This window comes from Durio zibethinus, chromosome 10 (assembly GCF_047325235.1).
Source record: "Durio zibethinus cultivar Kanyao isolate XHJ-2024 chromosome 10, ASM4732523v1, whole genome shotgun sequence".
Lineage (NCBI taxonomy): Eukaryota > Viridiplantae > Streptophyta > Magnoliopsida > Malvales > Malvaceae > Durio > Durio zibethinus.
Genome location: NC_143171.1, coordinates 9,759,552 through 9,777,361, shown reverse-complemented (window position 1 = coordinate 9,777,361; position 17,810 = coordinate 9,759,552). Strand labels below are relative to the sequence as shown.

Genomic DNA, 17,810 nt, shown 5'->3' with positions numbered 1-17,810 from the left:
ATTTCTATTTTTTTTTTTTTTTTTTGCTGAGGGGAAATAAGGAGGTGGTTGTATAACTCATTCAATTCAATTTCGAATTTAATGAAATAATAAACACAAAGTATTTAGTCAAAATAGAAAAGATAATTTTCGCATAATTTTCCATTACAAGTATTAAATTCCATTTATTACTTTTTTTTAGTACAAGAGGGTGGGGATGGGTTGGCTCGAAACTAGTTACATTTTTTTTTAAAGTTAGTTGAAGTCAAAAAAATTCATTCAGGTGCTTGTTGATTATAGTGGCTACAAGCATCTTGTAAGCCTTCTCGGAAGGATGGTAGCCATCCCAGAAAATGTATTTTGAGGCATCTTTGCATGTCAAAGGGATGCTAAGAGGATTACAGAATACGCTGGCTTATATAAGTCCCGTGCCACAACATCCTTTATTTGCCACTTGAAAACCTGAATCAATCAATATGTACCCAACATATTATCAAGAAAAAAAAAAACATGGGTCAAAAGCAATTATTAATAATTGCTTAATGTCTGCATGGGATAAGTTTTTACCATATTTTGCAGGGTTTTGGATGAGGGAGAGCAGTGGATAGTAGATATCAAGAAAGATGAGCTTTGTGTCTTGAAAAGTCAAGACCGACTTGAGAGAATCTATTACGGAAGAGAGCTTGTCGTTGTAGAGCGATACTAATTGGTTTTCATCCTCGTAACATTCTCTGTTTTTGCCTCCACCTATGGTTCGCTGAGATGGCACACACCCTATCGGTGGCAAACCCAACAACCCGATTCTTCTTGCCCCTAGTCCATATAGCTCCTGCCAGATTTCCGGGTAATTAGCTGGATATTGATAGTCAGGACGATTTTCAAAAGAGTAATGCTACATAGAGTCCAAATTTCAAGCTTTTACTGGGAATTGGTTTTTCTTTTTTTGATATAAATTTTGTAGTATAGGAATAAGAGAGAGTCGTAACTGTTGGGGATTCAAATTTAAAATTTATTGGATATTATTTTTTAAAAGTGATTATATGAATAAATTGAGTTAAATTTTGATTTAGACAAATTGTTTCTTTATTTTATATAATAAACCTTTTGAAAGTTGCTTCAGGTGCTCTTATACATAAAAATATGAGAATAAATAGATTGCTTAATTTTACAGGTTTCAATAAAATATATGTATTTCATCGAAATCAGGGATTTAAGATTAATACCAACAAAATGTTACCAGTAAGATTCAGAGTTCAAACCTATAAAGTTACTTAAAATTGATTATAGTTAAAGTTTGAATGTAGTGTCAAGAATTTTAGTACTAAATATGTTTGTATATACCTGCAAGAATTTAGAAGCATAGCTGGCAGTGAATTCTGAATATGAATTGATATCATAATGGGGTCTCCTAATTGGTGTAGAAAAGTAAGTATTGGCAACATCGTTGCTACCACAGCACACTATATATATGCCTTTTGAAATTATGGTTGCAGTTTTCTCTTCTCCCACTGCTAACTGTACCTTCGTTGTGTATTGTTTGAACAGTTCTAATTGATCCGACATTGATAAAACATTCTGGTAATTCTCAGACAAAGATGAGATATAATTAGTCCGACACCGTAATAAATTCAAGAAAAAAAAAGAAAAAGAAAATGAAGAGAAGATATATCATATATATATTTATTTATTTATACCGCTAATTTAGGTGTGATAGGATCATATCCCGCAGCCCCTGAGGCAAAACTGACACCAGTGAGGAGGTCTTGGAGCGTCAGGTTTGGATCAAGATAAGCAGGCACCAGCTGTTTTACACCAAATTCTTCAGCTGCAAATGGTTTTGATTGAAAATCATTAACAATGTATATTAAATAAAATGTGAATTTCTTTTTCTTTTTTTTTTTACTTGAGAGTGTAATATTTGACTTCTGATCACTAGAACAAGAATCCAGCATTTTATCAAGAGACTACATGGCTCTGGCTACTGGCTTAGGCTACACTACCCACCTATAATGTCGGAAGGGACCTTGCCATTGGAGAACCTTCCGGTAGGTCCTTTCTTGAAATCTCTGCCATACGGGAGGAAATTGGACTTGGCTATAGTCTTGAGATTGTTGTTGTTCCCAGGATCCACTATGGAATCTCCAAACACAAAAATTGCTGGAATGGTTTCATTGTTAGGCAGGACCAGGGCAGCTTCAATATTCTCATGACGGTATAAAACCACAAAAAGTGAGATGATAATGGTTCTGTAAGAAGAAGGAAAAGAAAAAGGTGGCCGAGACATCTCAGAGGGAAAGGTCATCTTTTTCTTATAGCTTGTTTTCCTTATGATGCAAAGTCCCTCTTCTAAATTTATAAGGGAAAAAAGAGTAACGGTGTTACCACGTCGAGCTGCAGTAATTAATTTTGTCAATGTGGCAGGTACTTCTGAGCTTGCTTTATCCTTTATGACAAAATATCAGCTGGCAAGCTTAAATGCGGAGCAAATTATTATTATTTTTTTAATAAGTAAATAAGAGCAAATTCAAAAATAGGTGATGTGGAGGAGTCCGTCTTTAAAATCATTTCTGTACAGATGCAAACAACTGTTATTTCTCAGAAAAAAAAAGTGCCATTTTCCTCAATAATTCATGCAATAGAAAGCTGTCGTCACGCCCAGGATTCAAGTCAAATCACTGCCCTACTTTGTTGCAATGCTGTGAAGAACGCGAGTCACACCACAGGCAGGTATTAGTCAATGTCCCAATATTAATACTAGTTTGGAAACATCAACCAATTCAACGCCCAAGTAATCTGAAAATAGGATGTTCAGATTTGGATATGTAGCAGGCGCTCACAAGTTGATCTTTTTAACCTCAAAATGCCAAAAAAAAAAGAAATCTCAGCTTTATGATCGATACTTTTAATTTTGCTAATTTCAACTCAACTTTGACCATCAATTATTATGTCACGTGTCACTATTTTTCCTTTCTTCTTTGGTTTCTTTAATCATTATAACTGTGTGAAAAAAGAAATAGAATTGATGAAAGAATATTATCTTAAAGCGAAGAATAGTTGGTGATAAAATAAAAAATAGAGTTGATGGGGAAAAAAAAAAAAAGGTTTGTTGCTATTTTTGCTAGATCCGACTAATTGGAGGCTATTTTCAGTCAATCCAACCTTTGGATTGGTTTTTTTTTTTTTTTTTTAACCCATTTTTGATGAAAAATATGTAGGTTCTTACTTTAGGTTCTCTATTTTGTATTTGTAAAAACAATGACGATGTTGGAGATTAACATATTTTTTTGTTTGATTTTGTTTTTTTATTAATAGTAATATTTTTGAAAATATCGATGAAATGGCAGATTTACTTAGCCGTTTTTTTTTTTTTTTTTGTTCTTGCATAAACATAACTCACTGATCGAAACATTACAAATATAACAAATCCAAAAGTTCAGACGGCATGCATAAAACCCAATTAATAGGGCATTTCCTCTATCGAGTCATCCTAGCAACCCAGTCAGCAGCACGATTAGCTTCCCTGTGGACATGGTAAAGCATAGAAGACTACCAACCTGTTTTGAGCGTCTTTATCTCCTCTTCAATCGTCATAGTTTCCCAACTTTCTTGCTTCAAACCAGAGTTCAAATGTTGGATAAGCTCTTCGTTGTTAGACTCAAGAATGACGTTTCTCCATCCCCATTTATCAACAAGAACTCTACCCAGCCTTAAAGCTAAGGCTTCAGCCACCAGTGCAAATCCTGCATGAACCAGTGTGTTGGTTCCATCGACAACACAGCCATTATCATCTCTAGCAATCACGGAAATACTTGCCTTTTTGAGATGGGGGTCAAAAAAGACATCGTAATTGACCTTAATCCACGAGAAGGGTGGCTTATGCCATTGAGAAGGACTAAGCATACGAACAGAACGAGCATGCTTCTCATTATACTCGTGAAAGTCCTAAACAGCAGCTTGCCAGGTATTAATCAGATTGCCCTAAAAACCTTGGAAGATGAAATCATTCCTCACTTTCCAGATATGCCAACATAAATATGCTAACAGCCCTGACGTACAAAAAGAGCCAAAATCGTAGAGGTGTGAACACTTAATTTTGTTCAAAATATTTTTAATAAGATTGATTCAAACTCATTTGCAAATATGATTAGAGCCAAGTATCTAATTATCAATGTAAATTAAATGTTAAAGTTTTTCTTGTTGAAACATTAAGAAACCAATTACAAGTTGATGCTATGATTCAAACAATTAATGCAAAATTTGGATACTGGATGTATTTGGTGTATAAGATTATTCTAAGATATAATAAGATGATATTAAAAATAAGATTAAATTAATTAATAATATTTTATATTATATTTGATGCATACAAAAATTAAGAAAATATTATATATTTATTGCACTACTAGAAAATAGAACATCTTCGATAAAATTTTATTAATAGAATTTTTTCATTAGTAATTACCAACGGATTACCGACGGAATATTGACGGAACATAATTATAAAAAATTTCGACCATCACCAACAAAATACTGATGGATTATAGATGAAATTTATTGATGAATTTAATTCTATTAATAATCTATAAGTAAAAATATAACGCAAATTATTATGAAGATTATCGACGAAAAATTTCATCAATAAAAGAAATTTTTGAAAATTTTTTTTAAAGTGACCATTTTCCGATGAAATTTTCACCGGTAACTTATCAGAAAATGAAAAAAAATTTAAACTCCTATTCCTAGATTTGTGAAACCCCAAATTCCTCCTAAATTGAGAATTCTCCTTTCTTTTTTGACCCAATCCCAAATCCCCCAAATCCTTAACCCTCTTTTTCTCTCTCTAGACCCCAAATCTCTAACCATCATCGAGTCGATCTCTCCCTTTCGTTGATGATGTACCGTTGCTCTCGTTATCACGTTTCTCTACTTTCGTCATCACGTCGTCGTTGGCTTTTCTAGGTACCTCTTCTCTACCATATTTTTATTCATTCATGCTTTTTTGCATTTTCGTTTAAATGTAGGTGAAACAATTTGGTAAAAATGTGAATAATATGTGCCAACAGCTGTTTGATGATGGTAGGTCATTTGATTCTTAATTGTTTTCATTTTGGTTGAAACAATGAATTTTTAATTTTTGATAATTTTAAATGTAAAAAAAATGTGAACAATTTTGTAGACTTGTATTCTTTGATAATAGAACACAAAAAACTCACCCAAAATCCTACAACCTAGTAAGCAAGTCGAAACAAACATTTGTTACATGCCATCGACAAATTTAAGACCATGCCATGCATCTGTTGCTTATCCGTCTCTCAATTTTTCCTTTTTTCGACAATATATATGAAGGCCTTTTCTCAATCTTATGGGTAACCTCATCAACCATAATTTTTACTTTCCTAGTTGGTCTATTTTCAGGTTGTAGACATTTTCTTCATGAGTCTGTGGACTTGTCTGCATAGTTTAATAGTGCCATTTTTAAATCCTGAAGCATAGGATTTCCTTAGTCCAAAGTGAGAAACTTACATAGTGGACTGGACCATGGTGACCATCATTGCAACCTTTAATATGGAAATCAAACATGTTCCAATACAACTAATTTTGCATTGTATAGACTGAAAATTTTGTGATAATCAAGGTGGTAAAATAAAATTTTGTGATGAATGCAAAGACTTGACTTATAGTGGAGATACATCATCTAGGAGTATATAGTAGTTTCCTACTCATTATACAGGTTTCTTTAGTGGCAATTAGAAAGTGTAAATATAGTGGATTTCTGATGCAGTGTTGTTGATTTGCTAATATGATCAAATCATTTTTGTCTTCAATCTTGCTACTAGGAGGCTAACCAGTAATCAAAACTGGTCACCTACACATTTATTATTAACTATAAATTTCAACTACAACATTGTTCAGAGCACTATCCAAGGAATGGCAAGTTTTATAGCATTGATTGACATTACTGCTTCTTGTCTCCCACTTATTCTTTCTCTTTGATTACCATGGCCTTTTGCTTTCATATTCTTTTTTTTTTTTTTGGGCATATGTTGTTGTTGAAGATGATTGGAGATGCCACCAAAGTGTTTAGTTATTGCCTTCTCCTTTGCTAACATATTCCTCAATCTATCATCATCAATATTGGTGCAAATTATTTTGGAGGAAAGATAGATCAAATATTCACTCAGTTTCCTAATATATCTAGTTTTGTCTTCTCTTTTTTTTTTTTTTTGTTTTAAATGATAGTTTTGGCTAAGAATAAATATTTTAATGATTGTAGAATTTATGAAAAGGGAGGACTTAGGCTATGTAATAATTCTACTAAAACTCCCATTTTCATTTTCAAGGCTAAAAGGAAAAAGCCCAAATGGCACTCTTTTTGTCATTGGGTTGTGCCTCATTAATTTCCTCCTTAAACTACGATCTTAACCATCTTCTTCCTCTTTATCTGTGAACTTATAATATTATTATCATTATCATTATTATTTAATTATTTAGGTTGTGAATAAATATGTGAAACAATAATATTATATATCTTGACTTCACATCCTAGAATTTGAGTTTATTTTATTTGATAGATTTGGATTTTAGATTGAATGATTAGTGGTAAAATATGGTTGCTGACATGTGTTATCGTTAGGTGTAACATCACACTTATCCCTTTAAGTTCCATTTGAATGGTTGGCGAATATATAGGAAAATTTTTTTAAAAGATTTAATGTCAAAATGATGTGATAATATGATAAAAATCTTTTAGATTAATGCCTTTTCAATCAACTATTTTTTCCCATTATGTTATAAGAATTCTTTTAGTTATTATTTTGTCCTTCAATGGTTTTTCTTGATTGATGGTTTTGGATCATACACCTCAAATGTATGTGTATCTAGATGAGAATTTGCTAAATGGTAGCCTTTGATTGCTTTTAGTAGCTTGATTGGGGTGGTAATGTTTAATTGTTCATGGTATAGAGATTAGTAAATAGAATATATTTTTTCTAATCCAGTCCTCTATCAGTTTGCATGCAATTTGCATATGATTTATATGTGAAATTTTCATGTTCAATCTTACTTTTTATTGAGCGCTTAATTTTTTTATGTATCTCACTTTCTTTTCTTGTCTTCTTTGCTTAGGCATTTACATGTCATCATTTATTATGGGTAGAGGTGATAAAAATGAAATCCATGTTTCTTATCAAATGAAAGAGGTATATCAAGTTGTGTCTCAATTGTATTTTATTTTTATTTTTTTTATTATTTTGAATATTCAAGCCAAAAATTCTTTATGACGTGTATAGAATAATCCCTGATAGATTGTATTCTGTTGTAGTCATGTAAAAATTTCATTCCACTTTCAACATTTTTGTGTAAATTGCAAATAGAATAGGGCTTTTGTTCCTTATATTTTTGTAATTAGAGTTTAGAAATAATTTTATAAAGTATTATTATCTTTGTTTATAAATGAAATATAATATTTTATTTATTTATTTATGTATATTTTAGTATTCATATAATTATTTTAAAAATAAATAAAATTATAATAAAATTATAAAAATTATAAAATAATAGTTAAATATGACTTAAAAATAATATTACCAACAGAATACTGATGGATTTGAGTTAATATCGATGGAATAGTATTACCAACTTATCTATCATCATCGAAAATTTTTGTTGGTAAATTCTGTTGGTAATGCTATTATTGATGAAATATTACCTTATACCGATGAAATTTTTTGTTGATAAAAGTTACTTTTCTGGTAGTGTTGGTTAAAATTGTTTTTGCTCAAAATTTTTATAATTTAAATTATTAATATGATTTTTAAAGGTATAATAGCACATATAAGTTCAATCCCAGGAACTAAAAATAATCTTATCTAGTTTAGAAGGATTAAATCATCTTATATTAAGAGGATGATTAATTTTACTTGCAATTACAAGGATAATTAATCATCTTCTTGGTATATGTTGATTCAATCTTCTCAAAAGGAAGATGATTATTTTTAATCAATGTAATTGAACTTATATATCCTATTATACCCTTTAAAATTATATAAATTTTGAGGAAATATAATTTTGATCAATAAATAAATTATCTTATATTAATTCTTGTACACATCAAGCACAAGATATGATGAAATTATTTAATCTAATCTTATTCATAATATCATCTTATCCTATCCTATCATAATTTTATGTGTCAAACATATCCTTCGAGCCTTAAATTGTTTATTTAAGTGAATTTAATCTTTGTTTGGTTGAAGGATCTTCAAAACTTGTCTATAAAATCTTTTAGGGGCTTTTGGTTCACAGAATTTTGGATTTCAGGAGAAAGTGTGATCATCGAAAAAATACGATACTCGGAGTTTTTTTCTATTTTTAGGGTATTTCATATTCAAATCCACTCATTTGGTTGAGAAAAATTCACATATATTAATTCTTGAATAATTGTCATAATCTTCTTGACACATATGATGGTATTTTTTTATTAGCTTTTAGTAATAATAAATACCCAAACGAGTAATTTAAGACATTTTTTATAAAAAAAAAACCTTAAATAATTTAAAAGAATTTTTAAAGGGGATTATTTAAGGCCTCTTTAGTAAAAAATATCTTAAATAATATTTTTTGTTACTTATAAGATTTAAGAGATAAAATATAAAAAAACTAGAGTAACTTAGTTGGTTAAAGCATATGGTTATTAACTATAAAATTGTAGGTTTGACCATTCTTTCTAAGGTTTTAATGTTTTTGAAGGGTATTATTTAAATAATCCATTTTATTACTTATAAGATTTAAGATATAAAATATAAAAAAATTAGAGTAGCTCAGTTAGTTGGCATATGACTATTAATCATAAGGTCGTTGGTTCAATCATTCTTTCTAGCATTTGTTTTTAGGGATTACTTATAAGAATTTTTTTTGGGATTATTTAAGACATTTTTGGCTAGAAAACACCTTAAATAATACTGAATAATTTTTTAAAAGATTATTTAAGGTATTTTTTTGCTAGAAAATGCCTTAAATAATATAAAAAAAATTGAACAAGATTATTTAAGGTGTTTTTCATGCTAAACATCATTAACTGTAATATAAAAATTTTTTTTTAGCAGTAAAAACTTACAATTGACTTGTAGTCACTTCTAGATATGCTTTTTAAAATGGTAACGATTATTTCATAATTTTTTATTCAGGTTAAATTTAGAAATAATACAACTTTCTCTTTCAGAATCTTAAAATATCACAGGGAGAAGTGAGTTTTTGATTCTGAGATTTTGAGTATTGTTGAAAATCTATCACTTTTTTTTCAAGATCGAATTACTTTAAATCAAATGTTAGAATCAAATACTCATTAGTAAGATTTGAGGGAAAATACATGAATTTTTTTCGAACCAAATGCCCCTTTGAAGTTATCTCAACCTCTCAATTTCAATAACATCTAATATGGGACATAATAAATGATTAGAGGGTTAATTAAGGTGTGAAATAAATTAGTTAAGGGTGATTTGGAGAAAGAATTTTTGGTATATTTTCTTTGTATTTGATGCATGGCGATCAATTTTTTTTTATTATTTTATTTTTTTTGTTTGTTTATTTTTTTTATTAATTTGCTTATTAATTAATTAATTTTTTATTTACATATATATTTAAAATTTTAGATTAGGGACATGTTTTGATTATTTGACAAGCATAAAAAAAAAACTAAAAAAAATTGTTAGACAAACAAATTTATAATTCTTTTATAATTCTATTTATTTATTTATATGTATTATGTAATTTTAAAAAATTGGAAATAAATGAACATTTTTCCATTGACATAATTAAAAGAGAATTACAAGTGGTGTGTTAAATTCTTAAGTGAGGAATTGTCTTAGAATCTTACAAAAAGTGTTGGAAAGATTTGAAAGTATTCCAATAAAGAATTTTTTATTTACTTTTTAATAAAATATTTAATAAAAAAAATAAAGGTTGGTAAAATCAAAAATAAAAATAAACTTTTTTTATAAAATTTTAAATTAATCCGAAGATAGAGTTTTCTTAAAAAAATATGATTTTTTTAAATACTATTGAAATGAGAGAATTTTTTTGAAATTCTATTAAAATATTGGAGAAAACCTAAAAACTTTATAATATTTCAAGTAATGAAATTTAATTATAAATTAATGCGTATTTAGATAAATTCTTTAAGATAATATAAGATTAATTGGTTTTATCTTTGAATGAATGTTACAAGGGTACTAATATATTTTTTACACATAGATTAATCAATAATATACAATAAAAGTTGTCTCTAGATGGGGACAACTCTCAATCAAAAGATAGCTCACAATTAAGCTATCAAATTAATTTTTATTTGTCAAATAGTTATTGATTGATAAAAAAATTGAATAAGGTTTTGGGTTTGGCAGGTGTGTGTTGGGTTTTAATTGGATTGGAACATGATGAATTGGGTTTTAATTGCATTGGAGAAAGGAGTGTAAGAGTTTGTTTGATGTTACATTGTAAATGGGTATTTTTTTTTATAGGTTTTGAGTTTTATTATTCATTATCTATAATAAAAATATAATAATAATTATAAATATAAAAAAAATAAAAAAGTTACTTTTCTTTTTCCCTTTCTTTTGTTTTATATATTTTTATAACAAAAGTTTCTAATTTACAAAAACAAAAAAATCATATATTTAATCAAGTAATTAATTAAAAATACTACACTCATAATATAACATGAAAAAATAACAAAAAAAAATGTAATGGTAATATATGAATACTATATATATTTTTAATTTAAATTTTTAATTTAAATTTTAATTTATTTTATATTATCTTTATATTAAAATACTTACTCTACTCCAATATAACAGAGATTAATTTTAGTTAATATAATACATATCTCAAGACAAAGGGGACCTAAATTCCATTACAAAACCTTCCTTTCATGTTGGTTTTCCTCCCTTACCATCCCTTCCGTAAGCAAGATAGACATCTGCTTGGCATTCAAGTTAAAAGCTTATCACGGTAGGTTCATATATTGTCATGCACTTATTGGAGGGAAAACCAGATTTTCAATGAGCAGATCATGAAGATCTAAGTTCATCTGGATAAGTCTACATTTTCAATTATTTGTAATCTTAGTTGTTATATATATATATATATATATTTTGTATTTTAAACTTGTAATTATTGATATCGGATTATAATAAGCAGGCTATAAGCCTTCATTGTCAGTTTCATCAGTTTTTTATTCTAGTTTGATATGATATCAGTTCATCTCTAGTTCATTTCTGGTTCACTTTTTTTTTTTTTTTCAATGGCTAATACTACATCAACCAACAATTCGTCCAACAACCATTTCTACCATTTTGCTTGTAACACTATTCTTAGTACTCAAAACTTGAATAATTCAAATTTCTTCTTTCCCAGTCAAAAACCTTTAGTCACCAACTCACCATCAATGTTCCTGCTCAATTGCCCATCAAAACCCAATCGTGTTAATTACTTTTGTTGATGGTATTTTTGAGTGTTTAGCTGGAGGAAAGTTAGTTGGAGGTTGCAGGTGAGGGAACCTCGACTTACAGGTAAAAAAATACTGTTAAGGAGCGTTGGAATTATTTTTTCGAGACGCACTTTGATATTTAAATCAGTTAAAGTGTCTAAGAATTTGGTGAAGAAGAAAGTTAAGAGCACTGAGGAAGGAGAAAAAATGCTTTAAGTTTTACGCATCTTACTTTTTTTTTATTTTATATATGAGATAAAAATAATGATTTGATTAAAATAATTAATAATTGATGATAAATTACATAATATTTAAGAAGAATTTATGTGAATGATTATACATGAATAATTATAAATTATATTTAATAATTTTAAATAAATTGAAGATTAAATGTTTAATTTTAAAATGATTACTTTATGAAATGTTAATAAAGATGTTAAACGGGCTCTTTCCTGACAAAAGGTGTTCCTTATTAATGGTAATGTGACAGTTGAGCATGTGTGGGTTAGACGATCAAGAAAATTGATGTTGATGGCCGAATAAATAGTTAAAACAACTCTCCTCTTTGAGAGCACAGTTTAATTCTTTTCAACTTGGCTACTTGGGTATCTTTCGGGGATGACTAGATGTGATTAGCGACTATCATTTCCACATTGAAAAGAAAAAAAAAAAGAAAAAAAAAAGTGCTGCTGTGAATATAAATGTCTGTGAAGATACAGCTAGATTACTTGACTGATTCATTTCAGTACAGTGTAATGGGAAAGAGCCGTCAGCAACACCCCACCATGTAAATCCAACCAACCATGGGCCTACATTTTGGGGAAAATAAATATTATTACTACATCTTAGTCCGTGTGCATATTTATTTGATTTGATAATAACATCAACTTCCGAATGTGCAATCTTGTTTGAAAGTTTTGTGTCGCTTTTAAAACTAGAACATAAGATATGGCGTTGATGCAAAACACCTTTAAAATTTATTAAAGCACATGAAAAGTTTAACAAGTTTTCATCTCCTTTATACCTTAGAAATTGATATATGTATGCATAATTTAATCAGTAAACAAATCATTCCTCAAAGACATGAAATGAGATTTTAAAATTTGATATATTTATTTACTCAATCATCGTGATCAACTTTTAAAAAATATTTAGTTAATTCACATCCAATAATCATATCATCTCTACTTAAAGAATTAATTTGTCTTTCATTAAAAAAAAGTTCGTCTAATATCTACACTAACATTCAATTAAAGTATCGTATCAAAATTAAACATTTAATTCATAATTTATTTAGATCATTAAATGTAACTTATAATTATTTATATAGATCTTCTTTCAGCTTTATGTATATTTTCTATTAATTAATCAATTTTTTCAATCAAATTACATTCTTTTATCTTATATATAAAATAAAGAGAAGGCCTAGGTACGGAGAAAAAAAGACCATTCTTCACACTTAAATATTTTCCCTTCATTAAAGCTTCATCCACACACCTCACTTTCCTCTTTTTTCCCTCTGCCTTCCCTTACCACCAATACTTTACTAATTTGAGAGTTGCAGCACGTCCCGAAAAAACAACTCCAACACCATTTGACTGTGTTTTGTGGCTGCCGGTTCAGACCACTCAATCCTCATTCTCACCTCATCCAAAAATATCATCTACAAGATTCAAATAGAAGAGAGAAAAGGGTAAGGGATGAAGCCATGGAAGGTCTTTTAGAACCTAATAATTATCAAATGAATTGCATACTTCTAATACTTGGGTAAGTTTCAAGAACAGTTATTTATTTATTTTTTGTAATTTTAGATTCTTGTTAGTTTCTTTTATCATCCTACACTGGATTTTGGGTTTGCTGGTATGTACTTCTTGGACCTATTAACGGATCCTTGCTTTGCACCAAAATCTGGATCAGGGCTATGATAGTCCAAATTGTATTCTTTTATTAATACTCGCAACCCAACCCATTTAAAGCTCGGCTAAATTGGATAAATCCATAGACATGCTTAATGCTCCCATTTCTCAGGAAGAGAAGTACTAGTAATTTCACTCTGAATTAAGAACATCCTTGGACACGATTAAGTCGGTAAGCAGTAGTTAAGCATCATTGCCAAAAATATTTATAAACGAATCATGTTCTAAATTTGAGATGAGCATCTGATAAACACATATCCTAGAATCCTCTGATGTTAGGTTCAGAACTTACTGTATTGATGCCAAAATCTTCCCATTCCTCTTTCCTAGCTAGTTTAGATTAGAAAAAAAATAATAACACGGCATCTCTAAAAGCAATCGAAGCAACCAGAAGACCCCAGGTTGATCTGCTTCTCATTTAATATAAATCTTTTTGAGATAAATTATGACATGGTCTCCCATTAGAAAGCCCCAGATTCCACTAAAACCTGAAGAAAAAGCTATCTGAGCCTGTCTTTAACCGCCAAGGGTGCAGTAAGCACACGCGTTAGTCCAAGACATTTGCCCCATCAAGGTTCATCTCTCTAAGCCTGGAACTTGCAACGATCTTGAGTTTTCTCGTTTGCTTAGATTTGATATGGCTTTCTTGGATTTTTTCTCAGAACTCTGTGACTGTGACTTGCCTCATTTCCACAGCCACAAAAGGATAAAAAAGGATAAAAAAGAAGCAACTACAGGTATAAATTCAATCTGTTTTCACTCTCTTTGGACCAGGTGTCCTTTTTTTTTTCAGCGTTTGATAGTACTGTATTTCATTCTTGGTACATGGGTGCAGACGGTGGAGATAAAAGTGAAGATGGACTGCGAAGGATGCGAGAGGAGTGAAGAAATCAGTGGAAGGCATGGAAGGAGTGACAAAAGTGGAAGTGAACCCGAAGCAGAGCAAGCTGACGGTTATCGGCTACGTGGATCCTGACAAGGTTTTGAAGCGCATAAGGCATCGAACTGGCAAGAAAGTCGAGTTCTGGCCTTATGTGCCATACGATGTAGTGCCTTACCCTTACGCTCCAGAGGCCTATGAAAAGAAGGCCCCGCCTGGATCTGTCCGGAATGTGCTCCAAGATTCCCAAGCTGGTGAGCTCGCCCATGCCAGCTCCATTGAAGTCAAGTACACCACTGCCTTCAGTGATGAGAACCCAAATGCTTGTATAATTATGTGAAACTGTGAATCTCCATCCTAAATGTGTTTATATCTGGCTTATTTGTGCTTGCATCTGCAGAAAAATGTGTGATCCACCGGAATTGAAAATTTGCAACCCTAAACTTTTTTGTTAATTAACTAGTGGGTAGCGAGCCTTGCAAGTAGTTAAGTTTCGGCTCTTAACTTGCAATTCAAGGGAATTCCCAATCACCCACTTCCATGATATATATATTTTTTTGGCTGATTGTATGTTTTTGAGTATTCTCTATTCTCGAATCCATATAATCTTAAATTGTTACTCTGTCGATAGGGTAGGTGTTACTACTTACGTGATTTAAGCATCATTTTTCATTCTATTAAAAAAAGTGTTAATAAAATCCGAGTTTAGCATTATTGTTAAAAATATTTTTTACGGTCAGAAATTACTTTTGATCCAATTTTGACACTAAATAAATTTTTTTTTTTTTTTGACTTTTCAGTTTAAAAGTATGGCTTTGCAACCCAATTAAAAACTATTCAATGGGTGATTTCGGATGAAAAAGTATTTTTGAGATAAAAATTATTATATTACCTTATATTTTTAATATTTTAATATTACATATATATCTTTTTAAACATTTAAATTATGTACAAAATTTTTTACAACAATAATAAATATTTAAAATTTTTAATCACACTTTTTAAACATATTTTTTTTCAACCTAAACCTTTTTCATTCGCAATAATAATTCTAAACTAGCAATAAGTGAAAGAATTGAAATCCTTTTGAATACTTAGTGGAATTGAATTTTTATCTATACAATAGATTAAATTTGTCCCCAAATCTCAATTTCTTGTCAAATCAGCAATTTTACTATTTATTCAAGTGCCAAATAAGTAGCTACATTAGCTTAATTAATTAATCATTTTTTGTCACGTAAGCATAATTAAGTATTAATTAAACTGTCAACTAGTACTTATCATCTCCCAGAAACCAAAAAAAAAAAAAAAAATTGTTTTTTTCATTCCAAACCTGTGCTGAAAATTCTATCATATCATACTACCAATTTCAAGAAATGTGAGACTCTCACTTTAATCGGACAAACAAACTAATAGTGAAGGACCCATAAAAGATTGCTATTATGTTTTTGTAATACCCGTATAAATAATAAAAGGATTATTTTAAATATTTTTATAAGTGGAGGGATATTTTAATAAAAAAATATAAATGCATAGGATTTAATAATAAATAACTCAAATTTTAATAAGGTTTATTTAGACTAGTTGTTTGATCGAAATATAAAAAAAAGCTTATTTCTTCACTCTTCTTTATAAAGAGTATATAAGTTGAAGGATTTCAATTGAAAATCAAGTGCAATATATATATATATATATATTTCAAAAGTAAGTAAATAATCTCCTTCAATTTTAGAAAAATAATTTTTGATTGTCAAGTCTTAGAATTTAACTTGTAATCGAGAAACCTAAAAATCTTAAAAAATCCATTATTGCTTTTCAAAATTGGTTTGGGAAGATCAATTAGACTTTATTTAGTTCATAACGAAGTATTAAGAAGATTTAATAATGTGATTTTATGGCTGTAAAAAAAAAAAACTAAAAATTGGATAGGGTTAAGAAGGAAAAAATTGTATTTCGTACTAACTATAATGTTTGTAGTGGTGAATTAATACAAAATTTTATATTAAAAGATAAAATATTACTATGATTATAATGTACTATTGGGAAACTTGTTGAATTTAATTTCCAACGAAACAAACGAAAGTCAATTTCAAATTTTTTATAAAAATTATCTAATTTTTACTTAAGAATGTGTAGGTTGTCTGGCAGTAGTAGTAGCAGGAGAAATTACAAAAATTCTCTTAGATTTTATACAATGAATTACTAATTGAGCTATACATGTTTGAAAATATTATTGAGTCTATTTTCATACAAAGCAAGTGAAACTTAATATTGAGTCTCTCATGAATAAATATTTATTTTTTATTAGAAGGTATATATGCTGTCTAGTAGTAATGTATGATATGGATTTTAAAAATTATTTTAATTAATCTACAAGGTATTACTGAGCCATATATGATCAGGAAACTTATCAAGTCATGTTTCTAACGCACTAAAAAAACTTTAATTTAGAATTCTCTATCTTGAGATAGGGTCATTTTAGGGAAATGAGTTCAATATGTCAGTATTAGTTAGTTGAGTTAACTTTTTTATAATTTAGTTGTTTTAGTATAAATGATCTAAAAGAGGTTAATTAATTTCTGATATGTTGAAATGATCTTGAATAGGCTGTTAATTATTTTGGGTGAAAAGTTAAGTGGTGAAATTGAAAGGGATAAGTAGAATCTCACACACGTTGTTTGTTTTTGGATTTATGTATATATGTATGTTCTTAAGTGAACGAAGGTTTTATTTATTTATTTTCGATATATGAAAATAAGATCAAGCACATGATAATTTTACGTTTTGCTATATAAATGATAGATCATACTTATGAATAAAATGAGTAATTGATTTATGCATAAAGAATAATTTTATGATAATTACAAATGAATCCCTGTAAAGTGAGATTATCGACACCAGAATTAGTTCTATAACCTTAGCTAATGGGTTATAGTAGTTGGCATAAGGCTCTAGTTAATAGGTTATAATAGTTAGCAATGACTATGAGGATAAAATTATCGATACGATCATTGTCACAGGTTATAGTAATGACCGTAACTAATGATGAACTAATAACAATGATGATTTATGATGATGAATTTATGAATTTCAAAATTGATACATGATTTGTATGAAATATGTATTTGACCATGATTTATGATTTATAATTGATGAAATGATATGTTTTGATATGATATCAACCCTTTGAATGCTTACTTAAAAGTTTTGGAAGCATAATTTAAATGATGTTTTTGAATGATTTATATGTATGTATGAAAACGATGTTTGATTCGAATAAGTGTGTGAGCTTATACTTATTAAGATATGATTTGCTCATTTTCTTTTTACTTTCTCTTTGCAGATGATTAAAATGATAAGTTTGCTTAGTCTTTGAAAGAGTTGGAAGAATTTGGGCATTAGAGACGTTATTTGGCGAATAAGATTTTATAAAATAAAGTTTTTAAGTTGTATTAGTTTACATTGACTTTTTAGAGATTTGTTATTTAGTTGGTTTATGGATATGAAATTTATTTAAGGATATTATTTTATTTGACAATTTTTCAATGAT

The 17,810-nt window shown here is 29.0% G+C and overlaps 1 protein-coding gene and 2 pseudogenes across 2 annotated transcripts; 1 reads left to right on the top strand and 2 right to left on the bottom strand.

Moving 5' to 3' along the window:
* Positions 1–115: 115 nt before the first annotated feature.
* On the bottom strand, positions 116–2,358 carry LOC111293294 (GDSL esterase/lipase EXL3-like; annotated as a pseudogene). The gene is made up of 5 exons (XR_016345964.1): positions 1,984–2,358; positions 1,674–1,804; positions 1,321–1,554; positions 547–808; positions 116–441 (listed from the first exon to the last, which is right to left on the bottom strand). The product of XR_016345964.1 is annotated as a GDSL esterase/lipase EXL3-like (transcript).
* Positions 2,359–3,525: 1,167 nt separating this feature from the next.
* LOC149516412 (uncharacterized) lies at positions 3,526–3,983 on the bottom strand. The gene is made up of 2 exons (XM_089766249.1): positions 3,966–3,983; positions 3,526–3,921 (listed from the first exon to the last, which is right to left on the bottom strand). The coding sequence occupies exons 1-2, from the start codon at positions 3,981–3,983 to the stop codon at positions 3,526–3,528; spliced, it is 414 nt and encodes a 137-aa protein (XP_089622375.1).
* A 10,238-nt stretch (positions 3,984–14,221) lies between these two features.
* On the top strand, positions 14,222–14,874 carry LOC111292708 (heavy metal-associated isoprenylated plant protein 27-like; annotated as a pseudogene).
* The last annotated feature ends 2,936 nt before the right edge of the window (positions 14,875–17,810 follow it).